The 16440-nt window shown below is 40.2% G+C and overlaps 1 protein-coding gene across 6 annotated transcripts in view; it reads left to right on the top strand.

Annotated features, from left to right (window-relative positions):
* The window catches only part of cacnb4a (calcium channel, voltage-dependent, beta 4a subunit), a 61948-nt gene that overhangs the window by 11492 nt on the left and 34016 nt on the right, over nt 1–16440 (top strand). For 4 of the 6 annotated variants that reach the window (XR_004658511.1, XM_034885357.1, XM_034885356.1 and 1 more), the window contains exons 1-2: nt 599–848; nt 3286–3369. Coding sequence is in view for 5 of the 6 variants with exons in the window: in XM_034885357.1 (XP_034741248.1) it covers nt 786–848; nt 3286–3369 (147 nt within the window). In the remaining variant the exon portion in view is untranslated. Of the gene's footprint in view, nt 1–598; nt 849–3285; nt 3370–10223; nt 10589–16440 lie in introns of those variants that run through there. The other 2 variants (XM_034885358.1, XM_034885360.1) reach the window with 2 other exon arrangements.

Below are 16440 nucleotides of genomic sequence, written 5' to 3'. Positions count from 1 at the left end.
CTCGGAAAGTCCAACATGACAATCGGCATCATTGGGCAAGTAGGGGCTCAAGTAATTGAATTTGTACAAAAATACACATACAGCTAAAACCCACAATAATGAATAAAAGACAATAGTGCAAAGGGTGCTGGAATAATGATAGAATGGTTTATGCAACAGGCTTTTGCTAAAGGTAACATAAGGTAGCCTATGTGGATATGGAACTTGGCTATAAACTGTTTACATGGCATACAGAGTGTGCTTAGATTATTATTGACAGTGATGATATTAAAATGTTATGAATGCAAACCGTAAAACATAATTTACGGCTAAAGTGGATGCTTTTTTAGTGTTACATGGTGCAGAGTGATTGTTCCTGACACTAGTGTACTGGTGTCAACATAACAATGTTTAAACATAAGCCTTTTCTTACGTGTAGTCTACAACTCGTTTAGATTAGTTGGACATTTCACTCAAACGAGGTGAAGGATTGATGGCTCCTTGGCTAGGCATAAGGAACTTCATGCTCATCTCAAACTGCATTGCTAAAATTCAGAATATCTGCGTTGTCTTTGAACGCAGCACTACTGTATGCTATATGTGGAGGGGGAGGGTTAGATACACGGGCTGCATCAATTCTGTGTAGACCTACTACAGAGTGGGACACATCTTCTTCTCTTCTGTTATCGTGAAGCGGAACCGGAGCAAAGCTGGAGCCCGCGGTCCACTGCCCACTACCCGAGCAGCAGTTCCAGTGGAGCGGCTCGGAGAGGCAGCCTCCGCCTTGGACCGATGAACTGGCTGAGATGTCCCGGCACATCTACACCCGACACGGGATAGGAGAAGGGATGCAGAAGCCCGTGTTTCAGGTAGGAAAAAAAACAAATCACGTGAAATCACCGAGGCTCTTTTCCACTTGTCTTTACTTATAGGCCTAGTTATTTGAATGAATTATAAGCACAGACAAACAGGTTAATAAGAAGAATAGGCTATTATTGATTGAAAAAATGTGTTCGGCTATAGGATATCAATACCTACACACCTACTGAAACGGCAACATCGAAAACTGATTGTAAGAACTGAACTCCAATCCTCACGGACACTGTTAGAAAAAACTAAATAACTCGTGTTCTTTAATTTGATGAGGACAAAGAGAGGCTAGAGGTCCAATATTGGACCTCTAGCCTCTCTTTGTCCACGTCAAATCATCCGGTTTTATTAAACCTTGTGGGAATTCTCCGAAGAACTAACACAAGGTTTAATGAAATTGGATGATGAAGATGATATGGCAAAGACAATACGACACAAGACATAAGAACACTGCAGGTGACAGCGAACTGCATGATGCTCCCTCTTCTGAGACACATCGGACAGCCATTAACCTTTGTAAATCATACGTATATATCCCCTGCACCTGGGGGCGGTTCCTTTTCACCTGGTGTATTTAAACCCATTCTCATTGGTCCGTATTTGGCTTGGTAACATGTTGAGGGCATCTCAGTGGCTGTCTTTGCCACCTGAGAAAAGTATAGATGACATCTCTAACGTGCTGACACAGATCCAAAGCTATCATGTAAAGGAGAAACTCTCACAAAAACACAGGAATCAACATTCTATTCTCTTAACCTAGTCTAAGACAGCCAGGGGTTGGAGAAAGAAGGTTAATTCCTGTTGTGAAGCAAAATGCTTCTTTCTATATCTTCTATGTTTCTATAGTTCTATAAATGCCAGTCTTGACCTGATCCACAACTTTTAGAAGATTGGGTTTATGTTAAGTAGTGGAATGCTAATTAAGGCTTTCAGTATTGGATCAATCTGGCCGCAAAATACAGGCCTACATGAAACAGAAATACATTGTTTACAGAACTTTGTTTTTAACTTTTTAAAATACAACTACACCAAACTCATCATTCTGCTCTATATTTAACTAAAGCTGCATGTTAGGCCTATATCATTCCCAATGAGCCCCTTGAGGTGCAATTAATCATACACAAGCACAGGTCCTGCAGTAAGTTGCGAATTTGATTTATTCAAAAAGAAATTAGGTTCTTAATTATTAAATATTTTCCTCATGGAACGCCACTCATGATATATAAGGTAGTCAAAGTCACTTTTTCCACAAAAGATATATATGTTTACTACTGAAACAGACTTTTTTTTTTTTTTAAAGATTGTCGATACATAACAGGGCTTTTTGTACCTCTGCGTCAGTAGCCTACTTGTGTTATCAGTGCTCTTAAATGCATGCATTACTATTATATGTGCAAAAGATAAATAACCTACTGAGGACATGTACAGAAAGATAGTATTTAGGGTCTAGAGGGTCTGCAAAGTGCAAGTGAACACAGACACCATCAGAAGAAATAAACAGCAGAGAAATTGGTAATATAATCAATGCTCTTGATTGTAAAGCTGAAGCAATTGATTTAATTAATCAATTAGTTGTTTGGCAGAAGATTAACTTTATTTTGATAATTGACTATGTCATTTTTAGGCATAAAATACTTAACATTACCCAGTCCCAGCTTGTTAAATGTAAGTGTTTCAAGTGTCAGTGTCTCAAATTGTTGTTGTCTAATGTGAAAGTAATCTGGGAAAGATTAAACATGGCTACTGAGAACATTCAATCTGTTGACAAGGACCCTGTGATACATTCGAAAGCCCCAGAAAAAGCGTGTAACATGGAACTTAGGTTCAGGTTTTGGACTGTTTGTTAGAAAAAAATCAAGCAATTTATGGATGTCATTTTTGGCTTTGATTGTCATTTTTTCACAATTTTACCAAAAATGATTAGCATATTAATGGACAATGACAATTACAGTTTGCTGCAGTGCTAGATGAATGTAATACATAACTGCAGTTCCAAGTAAGCAGCAGTCTGTTTTAGAACTAGCGTTCACTTACCCCAGATACACCCCAATGTCTCACATACACTCATTTATCATAATCAGCCCCTCCTCTTGTGTTTCAGGTGAAGTGTTACCGCATTTATTCCTCAAGCACTAAAACAAACTGGCTACATATGAAAGTGGGTCAAACAGAGGGCATCTGGGCAGCTTAGCCACGTTCATGCAAGAGAAATGTATTATGGATTTTTGTCTAAGAAAGCAGTGAAAGATACCCCCCCCTCCGCAGGGACCGAAATCTTGCGTTTAATGGGGGTTGCTGGAGGAAAGGTGACATTGAGTTAGTGTGGAAGAGAGTAAGGGGTAGCCTAAATATAGGGAAGGTACGGCAACAACAGAATCATAAATACAGAATATGAAAAGCAGAATTGTGTTTGTATGTGTGTTTTGTCCTCGCCAGGCTAACAGAGGGACGTACTCCAGACGCAGCCGGCTGAAAAGGTCCGACGGCAGCACCACCTCCACCAGCTTCATCCTCAGACAGGTAGGACAGTAGGGGGGGGGGGAGAAACTCCTCCCACTATTGGTGAGAGTCTAAGGTATAGCAAAGACGGGCTGATCAATAAACAGATTCAGCTGATTTTTTTTTTCTCATATTTATTTTGGCAGCATATGTTGAGCTGTCCTCACCTCCAAAGGATGCCGTTTACTGGGATCAACATAACCTTTTCATGCATTTGAACATCAAATCTGGCTGAAATTATGATTATGAATTATGAAACGTCTGACTATTTTTCTGTGAAAGTCTGTGAACACATTTATCCGTTTGATAGACTAAAGCACCATACCAATCTCGGCACTGACAGTGAATGGTGAACATTTGGTGACTTTTGTTAAAATTCCTCCTTATCTTTTGTAAAAACTTGTGAAAAAGTGAGTTTTCTGGCAGCAGTGTAAACAGTATGACAACAAACAGTATGTTTCCAAGACCAAAGCCTTTGGCCTCTGCTGTAGTTTAGGGAAAGGAGGATCTTGATTTGTATCAGCCTGGAAATTCAGCCTGCTCCGCTGCTTAAGAGGCGTCTATCAGTCACGTTTAATTTATAAGGATGGGTTTAGGAAGGGCCGTTTGAATTCCGCCTCCTTTACATATGCCAGTATAAAACCAAATTCAAATTAGTTTCGGGTATTAAGTCCTTTCTGTAATTCATAATACACAGGAGAATTACCCTGGCCGTTGACATCCTACTAACAAGTTACCAAGGGAACTGAGGCTGCAGAGGCCGTTTAGCGGCACAAGGACAGTTTGTCACCCTCTCTTTCTTTTTCACTTCTCCATCATGTGTCACATTGATGAGATGCAGTAACGGCAAATAAAAACGAATCAGGTCGAAGACTTTTGGATGTGGACATGCGAACAAATGCGCAAGACGGCTTGTGAAATCCAGCCTGTGATTGATGACAGTGTCAAGTGCTCCTATCTGTGGCTGCCACATTTTCTATCACATGGAGGTCATGTTTGTACGTGTGAGAGTGTATTGGGGGAGTAGATGAGTCCTGAGGCATTGAAGGTCACACATATCATCATTTTTGAGGCAATATTTAGTCTAATGTTTTGTTTAATAGCATTTCAACTAAACCTGTTCAGTATAGACAGTATAGCTACAAGGCAAATGTTGGATTCTCATGAATTGTACAGTTAGTTATTCTATGGCTTTGTGTTTTAATTACACACAGTGTATGTACTTTACATTCAACCTGTTGATATCTGCCATTAATTATTGAATGCCCACTGCATGAAAGCGGCACGTAGTAATTATGTGGCTCACAGGAAGGAGGAAGAACAAGATGTAATAGACAGAACAAAAGAGGCGAAAATTTAAAACAAAGAACGGATAAAAAAAGAAGTAAGACACAATGTACACATAAAATCTCTTGCTCACTGCGTTCCTTAAATAAACGCTCGCAGATTTCTTTAACACCCCCGCTGTAATTTGTGTCATCACCGGTGTGATCGTCATCAGGTGAGAAGAGGAGCAGTGGGCTCTCTTTGATTCCCTGTGTAACCATAGTAACAGCTGCCCATCAACAACAGGGGTCAACCCCTGAAGGTTGTTTAGCAGGAAACTGCGCCTCCTTCTCCTTATCAGCAGATAGTACAATGTTTTCTTTTTTTTAAATAAAAGCTTACATAAAAGAAGAGAACGCTGAGAAAAATGCTGCCTCTATAAATAAAAGTTTTATCAGATTTATTCTCCAAAAAATTGGGATTAGACTTAAATAACATTCAGAGAAAGTTTGACGGGACCTCAATCCTCATCCTTATCTCAGGTCTGTGTTTTCAAATCATGCTTTACTGGCACATAGCAAAAGCCTAGACAATGGGGTTATTCAGGTCCCATTCAATTGTTTAACTCCTAAATGTGGAGCTGACTTTAAGAACAAAATTAGGGTTTTGTGTTGCATTTAGGGGTGTGTTTAAGCCCCTGAAAACTTGATTTGAAATCTCAAGTATTTCTCTATCACATTATATATTAATGGCTAAATGAACACAAATCATAGTTGGAAAAAACCTTCAAAATAATTTTTTTATCAAGTGTCCATCACAGAAACCCAGCAAATTGGCTCCATTAGGACTGTGGGGGTGTTGTTTGATCAGATTGGATTGACTGTATTGGCAACATAGGCAAACAACCGCACGATTGTCATCACATTGTGACTCAAATATTGCTAATCTCACTGCACCCACTTCAAACCAGCAAGAAGAACACATACAGATATACAGAAACTTTTGTAGATCTCACTCAGAGAAAGAAGCTGATTGATAAAAAATAACAATACAGGGCCTTTAAGTATTAGTGTTAACGGAGGAAATGGCCACTGTCAGGGCCAGAGTCTGTGGGATGTCCTCATTCAGATCAGTCCATTTAAGGGAAAAGGAAGTCTGGAAGAGAAAACTAAAAGACCGGAATGTATTTGAGGAGATATGCTTGATGAGTATGAGTCAACACATGATACGCTGAGCAGATCAGATCTCTAACAGAGAGGTGCTGGTAAAGAGCTGATTCTCTACATGCAGTACGGATGTGTGGATAGATGCTTCTCCGCACGATCGCTGAGCAATTGCCTGAACGGCTTCCGGGCCGACCTCTGAGCTTCATGATAAGAGGATGCCAAAGCTCGGCAGATGTTTGCTCTCAGGAATAATCCAAAGCTGCAACGTTGATGTGGCACAGAGGACATTTGCTCTGGTTACACATTCTTTGCTATTTGTGTTTGGTGAGAACTAATATAAGCTATGTGTTTGTATGCACATGATGACTATCTCATATATCCTGCATCAGTGTTCTCAGGACTAAACTGTACATGTCAGCATAATGCAATTAATCCCATCCCTATGTGAAATAAGGTCAGCAGCAGACTAAATGAAGCACAATGGCGGAACTTTGTGACATCTACCAACTTTTCTGCAGTGCATATGGGTTAGTAAAATGCAGGTATGAGTCTAGAATGTATCTTAAGGAGTTTCTTTATTACCAGTAGTGGCACTTTTTAAACTATATGGATGAGAGTGTCCTAATTTTACATACATTTCTACTGCAGTGCGTTTATTGTAATGGAAAATGAGCTGCTAAAAGACAAAAAAAAGAAGACAGCATGTGGAGTTGACAAAGAATTTGATGAAAAGTAATAAAAATTATGAATGTAACAAATGAAAAGTAATAAAATGAACTCAATGTGTACCCAATGTTTCCAATGGGCTGAGGCTGTCTTGAAACTGACTTTTAGTTGTAGCAGTAATGCAGCTGTGATCTTAAAACCTCATCACCACCTCTTTAAAAATTCTGAATTAAATTCTTAGCCCATGTTCACATCCTGGGTCCCCACCTTAGAAATTTAAAGCCTGCAGATTTGAATAAAGTCTCATTTTGGGATGACAAAGTGTATGATGCCACTGCTTTCTTCCAGAAATCAAATTTAATTTCTGAATTACAATACATGAAACACAGAAATCCCTTCGACCAAAGTGTTTAGCTTGCTCTCTGCATAGTGATAAAGAAGGGGCTTCTTTGCAAGGCTAATCCTTTTTTGTAGGTCGCATGGCTCAACTCAGCAGCAATCAATTCGTAAATGACTTGATGGGGTCTGGCCACTGCTCTCATAGCTCTTGCTGGCACCACGCACTAGTCTGCCAGTGCCTCTTGAGTAAATCTGTAACCCCTGGAGACCACCTAACAAGATTACTCATGAATATACACTTGAAAACAACATATTTCAGCTGTGTACGCTATCACTGTGTCTCAGGTCTGTATCTTAAATCTGGGATTCATAAACAGAATCTACTCAAAGTTTCAACAGATACAACCAATTCATGCATACACACTTGAGCTGCAATGTATAATTATTTTAATTAGCAGTTAATGTATTTTTCTAAATTAGTGGATTTATTGCTTAATTGAGACAATGTAAAAGAAATTGAAGAATGTCTTTCACTTTACAGTTTAAGTGCTTATTTTGTCTGACCAACCGTCTGAATCACAAAGAAATTCAATTCAGACTGAGACAGAGAAATACAAAAAACACATTAAAAGAAAGAAAGTATTCATAAAAAGTAACAAATTTCATGTACTTGTACCATTTTATGCAACATTATAATACTCTATTTTAATAAACTTATTTATCTAATGTATGTTGACATTTATATGTATGTTGCTTTTTTCTTTAATGTGTTTTTAATTTGTATTAGTACCATACTGAAAAGCCCTTTAAGCTGCATTTAATTTTATTAAAGGTGCTAAAAAAAAACGTATTAATCTTATTATTAATACTCGGTTACATCAGAGGCAAGCTTTAGTTACTTTTCACATTATGCATTTCCATCCCCTTCCTGTCCAAGGAAATCTATTTATCTCCAATTGTTTTGATTTTGAATTCTTAAAAACTGAAGGATGAAGTTTTCCTTGATGTGTTGAGAAGATCATCCTACTTCCTTTTTTTCAAGATTATTTTTTGGGCATTTTTTGGCCTTTACTGCCAGGTCAGCTGAAGAAATGAAAGGGGAGAGAGAAGAGGGAATGACAAAGGGCTGCAGGTCGGAGTTGAATCTTGGCCTGTTGCGTTGAGGAGGGAACCTCTCTATGTGGACGCCCGCTCTACCAACTGAGCTACCCGGGCGCCCAGATTATCTTACTTCTTAAGCTAAATAACGTTTTTAAAAAGCTTCTTGGAAAATACATTGTCACAAAGCTTAACACAAGGATGTTTTTTTGACACCATGAAAACCTTTTAGGGAAATGTGGTTCTTAAAGTACAGCCACGCTCCAAATGTATGATGATCTTATGGAATGTGATGCAATACTGTATATTAAACTACCCAGCAGTATATGAAGGAGTAAAAATGTGCACAACCTTAAACATCAACAGCAGTATCTTTCTTCAGAAATGTGCTACATCCTGCACCAGCAGCCTTGTTGCACTGATTCTTAAAGATGCTCTAAACGATGTCACGTGTTTTTTAAACAACAACATTTTTGTCACATACAGCAAACATCTCCTCACTATCTGCTAGCTGCCCCACTAAAACTAACAAACAGTGTACCAGTGTTCCAGCCAATAACCAACAAGAAGGAGTTGGAAGGGTGGGGGTTTGGGGGTTTAGGGCCTGGAAGCACGTAAGGGAGGGAGAGAGGACGGATAAGAGACGGGCGAGCTAGCCTTGTTTTGTTTGAAAATCCTTTGAACATCAACAAGAAGTATCGTCACCCGACATCATTTAGCACAGCACCTTTAATGGCTTCTCCTTCATCTACTGTGAAGTACAAGTACTTCAATAGGCCAGAGGTGGCTGAGAGCTGCTCAGGTCTCCAGATACAGGTCACTATCTGAGTATCAGTTCTATGATGTGTCACCTCTGTCCCACCACTAGAATATCTGATGGATATGAAGCCATCAGATATTTTGAGAGGTGCTTGTTAAGAGGATGGTAAAAAGAAAAATGTGGCAGGTTTGATGAAGATGCATCCTCTAACAGGCGAAGGTGCGTCTTCTGTAACACGGTTTGTCAGCAGAGGGCGCTGTTGCTCTACTTGGTCACAAAAGCAACTTAGACCCGGACACAACAAATAATATTCTCTTGCAGTTTTCACTCTGATTGGATAATATGAAAAATAATATGTTACGTGTTGGTTCATTTAGCAGGGACAATTTAAGTTTTAGTTGTATGTAGTTGTATGAACATGCAGGATAATAAATTAAAATAATTAGAATCAGACTAATTTTAAATTTACATCTAGACAGCTTTTACAGTATTTGGGTTTGATTAGAATATTTTAGCTTTTCATTAAGTTCAGCCAGTTTGTTTCTCTTCACAATTCAGTTAGCCAATTAACTTTTTGGGTGTGTTTTCAGTCTGTTTAATCTTTTTAATCTTTGACTGTGGAGGTTCATTGACCTCGGGAAAACACACTTTCATAAAAATCCTTAACAAAAGGGCTCACTCAATTAGCAATTACCGAAGCTTTCAGCTGTATCCAAAGGCCTTCCTCTGCTGAAGAAGTCACAAAACACATCTGTATTTTTTGGAGATGACTTCTACCATTGCTTTGACTCCCTAATGTAAGACTCTGTTGTTTTGTGATCTAAATATTTCATTTAAGGCACATCATCATAATTCTTTAACAGAACATTCAGTAGTCAGTATTAGTGTCAGCAAACAAATCACTGAGGCCTTTGGCAGAATTGGTAAAATAAAAAAAACTATCAGATATTTCTCATAAGTAAAAAAGCAATTACTTTCCCATTCCTCCATTATTCTGTGAATGTTTTCAACAAGGAATTTGCTCATAAACGGGGTCATACTCTATTTCTATAGTCTATTGCTTGTTAATTTTCTGTTTTGGATCCTAATGTATTTTAACAAATGTTTATTGAATGAAGCAAATTAATTATCATTAAAATATTATTATTATTAAATGATATTGATTTCATGGCCCCAGTGTGATAGACATAAAAGGGGAAGGGGGGGGGGGCAACGACACGCAGGTTGGGCCGCAGGTCAGAACCAAATCCACGGCCACGGCTTGGAGGACCGAGCCTCTGCACTTGGGCACGCACTTCACCAGGCCAACCCCCCTGTCTCCCATCCCTCAGCTGTTTGCTGCCATTCTGCATTTGCAGTTTGGTGTTTAGGTTAAAAGATTACCTTAAATATACACACATTCATGCACAGAGTACACAGAGTTTGCTGGTTGTTGATCTCCTCGGGCTGCAGACCCCCACCTCCCTCTCTGCCTCTTCCTTATTCACAGCCAGACAGCCTGACTGGAGCCTCCCCCGGCCAATCGGCAAGCAGCATCCCCCCTCTGTCATCAGCCAATGATGGAGAAAAGGATTGGCTTGTGTGATCTGAGCTTGGAAGGCAGATGAAATACCAGGTCCGCTCCGCCTCTGGGGACAACCAGGCTGTCTTACAATAATGGGAACCAACGCTCGCTCAGCTCAGGGGCAATAATATCCAATTCAGCATCAGGCAGACACAGGGCTCCACCTTTTTTTCTTTCTTTTTATCTGCTGCTTTGGTGTGGTGTGGTTGCTCTGTGGTCTATGTGGAGAAAGAGACTCCCCTGGTCCTCATCACCATCCTCTCTGGAACAGGTTGATTGTTTACTGCTTCTGCCAATTTTGCGCCGAATAGCTGCTTTCTGGAAATCCACTCCTCCATGTACGATAACTTGTACCTTCATGGATTTGAAGACTCTGAGGCGGTGAGTGAAGAGGTTCGCCTGACACTTGTAAACCATGCTTTTCTGTTGTGTCGTGGCTGGTTGATCTCTTCATAAACACCCACAGAATACGTTGAGACTTGAGTGGGCTGAGCGTGCACTCTTCTCTGGGGAGTAAGGAGAGGCTGGGGGAAGGGTGTGCACAAGTGTGGATGTGTGTTGGCGTGTGTTTTTGAGAGAGCTGGTGTCTTTGGGGCTCTTCCTCCAATCAACTGTACAGTTTTCTCTCCTGATGCTGCCAATCAGATGACAGTTTCCCTCCTGTCTGGACTGAGCGCCTGCAGATCGGAACAGTTTTCCATATGGATGAATGGCCAGTGTGCATGCTGTAAGCCTCTGCTCATGTGGGTGTCTGTGTTTGCGTATGTCGCTCCCTTCATCACATCCCACTATACATAGATCATTAAGGCTTACTGAAACAGCTATGATCATGGCCGGCTGTATAATACTGATGTTTAATTCAACTGTGACGCTTTCTACACAAGACGCAGAGGCATGCATGCTAGAGAAATTTCATATTCCCTTGTCATTAAGTATACATGCTCATCCTGACCACACAGGAGGTGACGGTATACACAGTTAGACCTACACATTGCCTTTGATGCAGAAAGGTCAACATTATTAAAGTTGGGCAGAGTGGGCATCCATGTGCCAGAAAATGCTTACAAAGGCAATAAATGCAGGAGCTGCTGCTGGGTGGAGGGGAGGGGGAATCCCACTGAACCAGAATCTGTCAAGACCTTTTTTATTTTTTATTCTACCTGACATCCTGGCTGCCTTTTTGGAGATTAAAGGTGGAAGGATTTGTTTTTACATTTGGTCCAGTATTAGCAAGAGAGTGTAGGTTCTGTCTGTTGGTTTGAGGCTTTCCTGAAGAACCTGGTTGCAGGGATTCTCCCATTCAGCCACTGGAGCTTTCACTGATGTTGGGCAATACTATTTGGCTCACAGTCAGTGTTTCAGTTCATTTAAAAGGCGTAGGTCAGGGATATGTGCAGGCCAGGGAAGTTTTTCCAGACCAAACTGAGAATACCATATCTTTATGATCCTGGCTTTGTGAATGTAGATAGGAGTGTCCACATACTTTTGGCCTTAATGAGAATGATGTTGTGAAGCAGGAGGACTGGCTGGTTCGTCGGCTGGATTTTTTTATTGCTGCAAAAAAAAAAAATTCTGAAGAACCAGATTTTTTTTTTTTTTTTTTTTTTACAGAAGAAGAGTTTCATTCCCCTTAGTCACATAACATTGCACATAATGAACAGGAATTTTATTAACAGAACCATGGATGCCAAAATAAATGTGCTACTCTGTATGTCCCTGATAGTGCAGCACAATCCAGAAATACAGTCTGTTGTTTCAGCTGTTGTTATCATGTGATATTGTCCCATTATTATGGGTCCGAATAACTGATGAAGCTGGAGACTATTTACTTTCCCCTCAGACTTTTCAGGAAATGGATTCTCTTTAAATTCCTTTTAAAAAATATCTCTAGGACACGGCCTCATCCATCTATGAAAAACTGTATAACTGCCACTGGATTCATTCATTACCACTAATTAACTAAACTACAACTTCCATTTATTTTTTGGATTGACCTTCGATTTCAAACAATGAGTCCAGTCATGTTTCTGTTGACACAGCAGGTGTGTAGGACATGGATTCTATTGAATTGAAACTTACAACGCTTGTTCTTCAATCAATCCCAATCAGTACTGTTGTCCCATATTTAGGGCAGTATTGGCAGCGCTATAGAAGACATCTTTGTGGCTCTTACTGTCCCTGTGGTTTGCTATCAGCACTTGTCATTGGCTTGTTGGTGTCTGGATTTTTCGGATGTGAGACTTTGTCTAGGGACTTCTAAAACAACAGGTGGGGAAACTAAACCCTTTGTTGCGTCCTCGACCCATAAGGACCTGCAGGCTATTGTGTGACTTAGTTTTCTGTGAATGTGTTTTAAGCTACTCAGGGACATTGTTTGGCACGGTGACTATGAATGTAATGTTTTCTGAGATGGTCATTCAGTATTTGCCAATGCCACCCACCTTCTGTTGATTGTAGATTTTTTTTTCATTAAGAATGCCTATTCTTTCCAGCACTGCAAGGCTTTATTTGTACCGCTGCATACTTTCTCAGCCACTGAGAATGTGCAGCAGAAATTGTGCGACGCCTGTGAGCTAGTTCAAGCAGTCAACGAGTTGCACTGCCGTACACACACACGTGACATGCTTCACTCTCCGCATCATTTGCCAAACACACCCCCTCAATTTGGGGGTCTTTTATTTATTTATTTTTGGAAACCTTTTTTTATTGAAAGATATAGATAATGAACATAAATATATCGGTACAGGTAGTTTTTCTTTTTTCTTACACACAAAACACTCCCCTTTCTGCCCACATTTGGTGGTCTTAAGTTGCACAATTTCCCCATCTCTGCTTGTCAACGCTGCTGCTGCCACGCACCGGTATTGCTGCTTGCTCTTTCAGCATCACCCCATCATCCGGCCATGGGGAAGCTACTTTATCATCACTTGCCAATATCTTGTGTAAACCCAATCTGCTGGGAGCAATTAGGTTTGGAGTCTGGCCACCGAACACAACATTCTGATGTTATAATAAACATTTTAAACGTGAGTTGTTTTACTGAAATGTCAGTCAAGTCAGTCATATTCGCACAGCATAGTTTAAAACAAAACAAAATGTCAGTGAGTTAAGTGCTATGCTCAAGAGTACTTTGAAGTTAGCTGTTAACGTGCTCCTTCGTCACTTTCCCCACCTATATTTTTACAATTGTCTAACAAATTTAAGCAATTGCTTGTGCTCATTTCCATTTTGGGGGCTAGGAACAACTATTAATTAATCAATATTGTTAAAGGTCCCATATTGTAAAAAGTTAGATTTCCATGTCTTTTTTTTAATTAAGAAGTAGGGGCTACTTAAATTCTGTGAAAGTGTCAAAACTTTCACTCTACAAAGAAATACATACAGCCACTGTATCAGTAACCTCGCTTTTAAACAAGCTGTCAGGACTTCCATACGGCTGTGATGTCACAACTATACTTTTTATTGGTTGAAAGTGCCGCTACATTGCAGGCACAGTTATTTCCCTGCTGCAACGATGGCTCAGAGACTCAGAAAGCGCAGATGCAAAAGACCCGGAAACGCCGACCAATCAGAGCAGATGAGGCTTTTTCGAGAGGTGGCTTAAAGAGACAGGCATTAAAACGTTTTCATTCAGAGGGTCAATTAAGGTATATTCAGGCAGACAGTATGAGAAAAATGTGTTTTTTTAAACATTAAAGTATGTAAACATGTTCTAGTATACACCTGAAAATTAGCATTGCACGGGACTTCTAAGGACATGAGCCTCAGACCATAAACTTTAAAGTTATTGTTGTTCTGGCGGAATATTTCCATTTTAATAAGCAACTTCTCCCCCCTAGCTTACAGTAATGATGCAATCCACTTACCACAGTTCTGCACATAAACAATGTTGTTTAATGAACGACCTTTACGAAAGATAATGTGTAAAATACCATGCCTAGTAAACCTGCTGCACTCACTGATTAGTAATTGTGCTATTGGAAGGATGCTGGAAGGAGAGCTCTGTGAGTCAGAAGAAGACATTGTGTACATAAAAACAAATGTAAGGGAATTATGAGCTCTCTCTCTCTCTCTTATTTGGGCTCAGTTGTGTTAGAGGAGCCTGGAGGTATGTTTCCACTTCTTCAGTACCGTTGATGGTGTATATGTTGAAGAATGCTTTTAGCCTTTTAGCTTGAGTCTGATATGTGGAGGTCAGGGGAGGAAGAGGGATGGAGATGGAAGAACAGACCTAGTTTTGGCGTCCAAACAGATAAGGCTTGAGTGTTGCACGATGGGCTTAAGACTGGCCACTTGACACTCTTAGATAATAACCTCACAAACAACTCATTGTCTCTGTGTGTGTGTGTGTGTGTGGAGACAGGAGACAGACAGAGAAGTGGGATGGGGGTTGGGGATGTTGGTTGGCGGAGTTCTTGGTTGTGCCTGTGCCCATAATAGTAATTTTGGAAATGTTTCAAAGTGCCTCGTGCTCTGAATACTTTTTGTCTTTTCCAGTAAAGTGAGCTGAATGACATCATCTTTGTCTTTTGTTCCTTAACAGTTTCAAATTGTAAAGTCAGAAATCAGAAATTTAGTTACCAAGTTGGCACAGTTGTTTACCCTCTGTCTACTTTATAGTTATTCCATAGGTCGATAGAATCAAATGACTGTCTTAGCAAAAGAAACCACAGCAATGCAATGCAACATATCCTACAGAAACTACATCACATTTACATTTTTACTTGAGTGTTCTATATCTGCCACTGTCATGAGAATTTAGTTGCATGCACAATTTGTTTGTAATGGCAGTTAACGTCTTTCGGCTACACATAGAAGAACATGACAACCTATTTGAAAGAAAAACGTTCACCAAATTTGGTAATATTAGATTACAATGTATTGTAGCATCTTGAAAATGTGTTTTTGAAAAAGATTTAAGCGGCAGATAGGGCTTTAACTGAAAGATATGTCTTTCATGAGGAGCCAACCAAAAGTGGAATTTGCTTCTATGGCACATAGTGCAGGAGTTTACTATATGCACCAAAATGTAATGTGCTTTATAGCCACATAGTGGAGCATATGGCAACAAAAACCACTGACTTTTGTTGGCCCACCACCAAACCCCCAGTTTGCACCAGTTGCAGAACCTCTGCGGATCCGCTCCGCAGTCTGTCAATACCCAGCTCAGTACCCAGGTCCGGATTTGTTGCAGAATGGCTGCGGCCATGACTGACAGCAGAAGTCCCGAGGACCCGCAAGATCTCGCAAATTCATGTAGAATAGAAGCAAAAAACCAACAACCGTTTGTTTCCATCCAGAGGATTAGAGAGGGAATCAACTCTGTGCTGTGTTTTTAAGGTGTAGCGCAAAGAAATATGATCTGCCGTGAGCCTACAGTCTATTTTATTTTGAAAATTAAGTGGATGTTTTATTTTGTTTCTGTGCTCAACTTCCTGTCTCTCCGTGTCCGTCTCCGTCTCGACGTTCTGCAACCGGTGGAAATTGGGAGTCACTCATAATTTCCTAATGACTGCGAATCTGCTCCAAAACTGCGGCGGAGTCATTGGGTTTCTATTAAAGTCAGTGTGTGTATTTTGACTGACTGCAGAACGGCTGCGGCCCGACGCCGGCCCTCAGGAGCAGATACGCAGAACTTCTATTTTTGTAGGACACCGGAGAGCTCCGCTGCAATTCAGCGCACACCACTCTGGTTTTGACCTTTGATCTATACATACTGGCTATGTAACTGGTCTTTGTTAATAAAAAAAATAAAAAATTTAGCCCACACCAGAAAGTGCAGGACAGGAAGTTCAGTACAGAAACAATATTAACCTCCGGTTATTCATATTTTTCCCTGCACTACACCTTGAAAACACAGAGTTGTTTCCCCTCTACCTCTCTAGATGGAAACAAACTGTTGTTGTTTTTGTGGTTCTATTCTACATGAATTTGAGAGATCTTGTGGGTCCTTAAGACTTTAGCCGCCAGTCACGGCCGACACGCAGCGGAGCCAATCCGCAGCTGTTCAGCAACCGGTTGAAATCAGCCATAACTTTCTGTCTTATTTCACTCAAAACTGTTGCTAAAATTAGTTTGTTGAAGTTGTTTATCAAGGTCAGATACAAAACGGCGGCTGCTGCTCCAAGAATTAAATTAGAATTTAAAAAATTACATTTTTTAAAAGGCAAACATGAGCTCCGCTGCTGTTCTCTTTTGATGTCATTGTGAATTGAATATCTTAGGAGTTTGGA

This window comes from Etheostoma cragini, chromosome 11 (genome assembly GCF_013103735.1).
Source record: "Etheostoma cragini isolate CJK2018 chromosome 11, CSU_Ecrag_1.0, whole genome shotgun sequence".
NCBI classification, from domain to species: domain Eukaryota; kingdom Metazoa; phylum Chordata; class Actinopteri; order Perciformes; family Percidae; genus Etheostoma; species Etheostoma cragini.
This window is presented reverse-complemented; position numbering and strand designations above follow the sequence as displayed.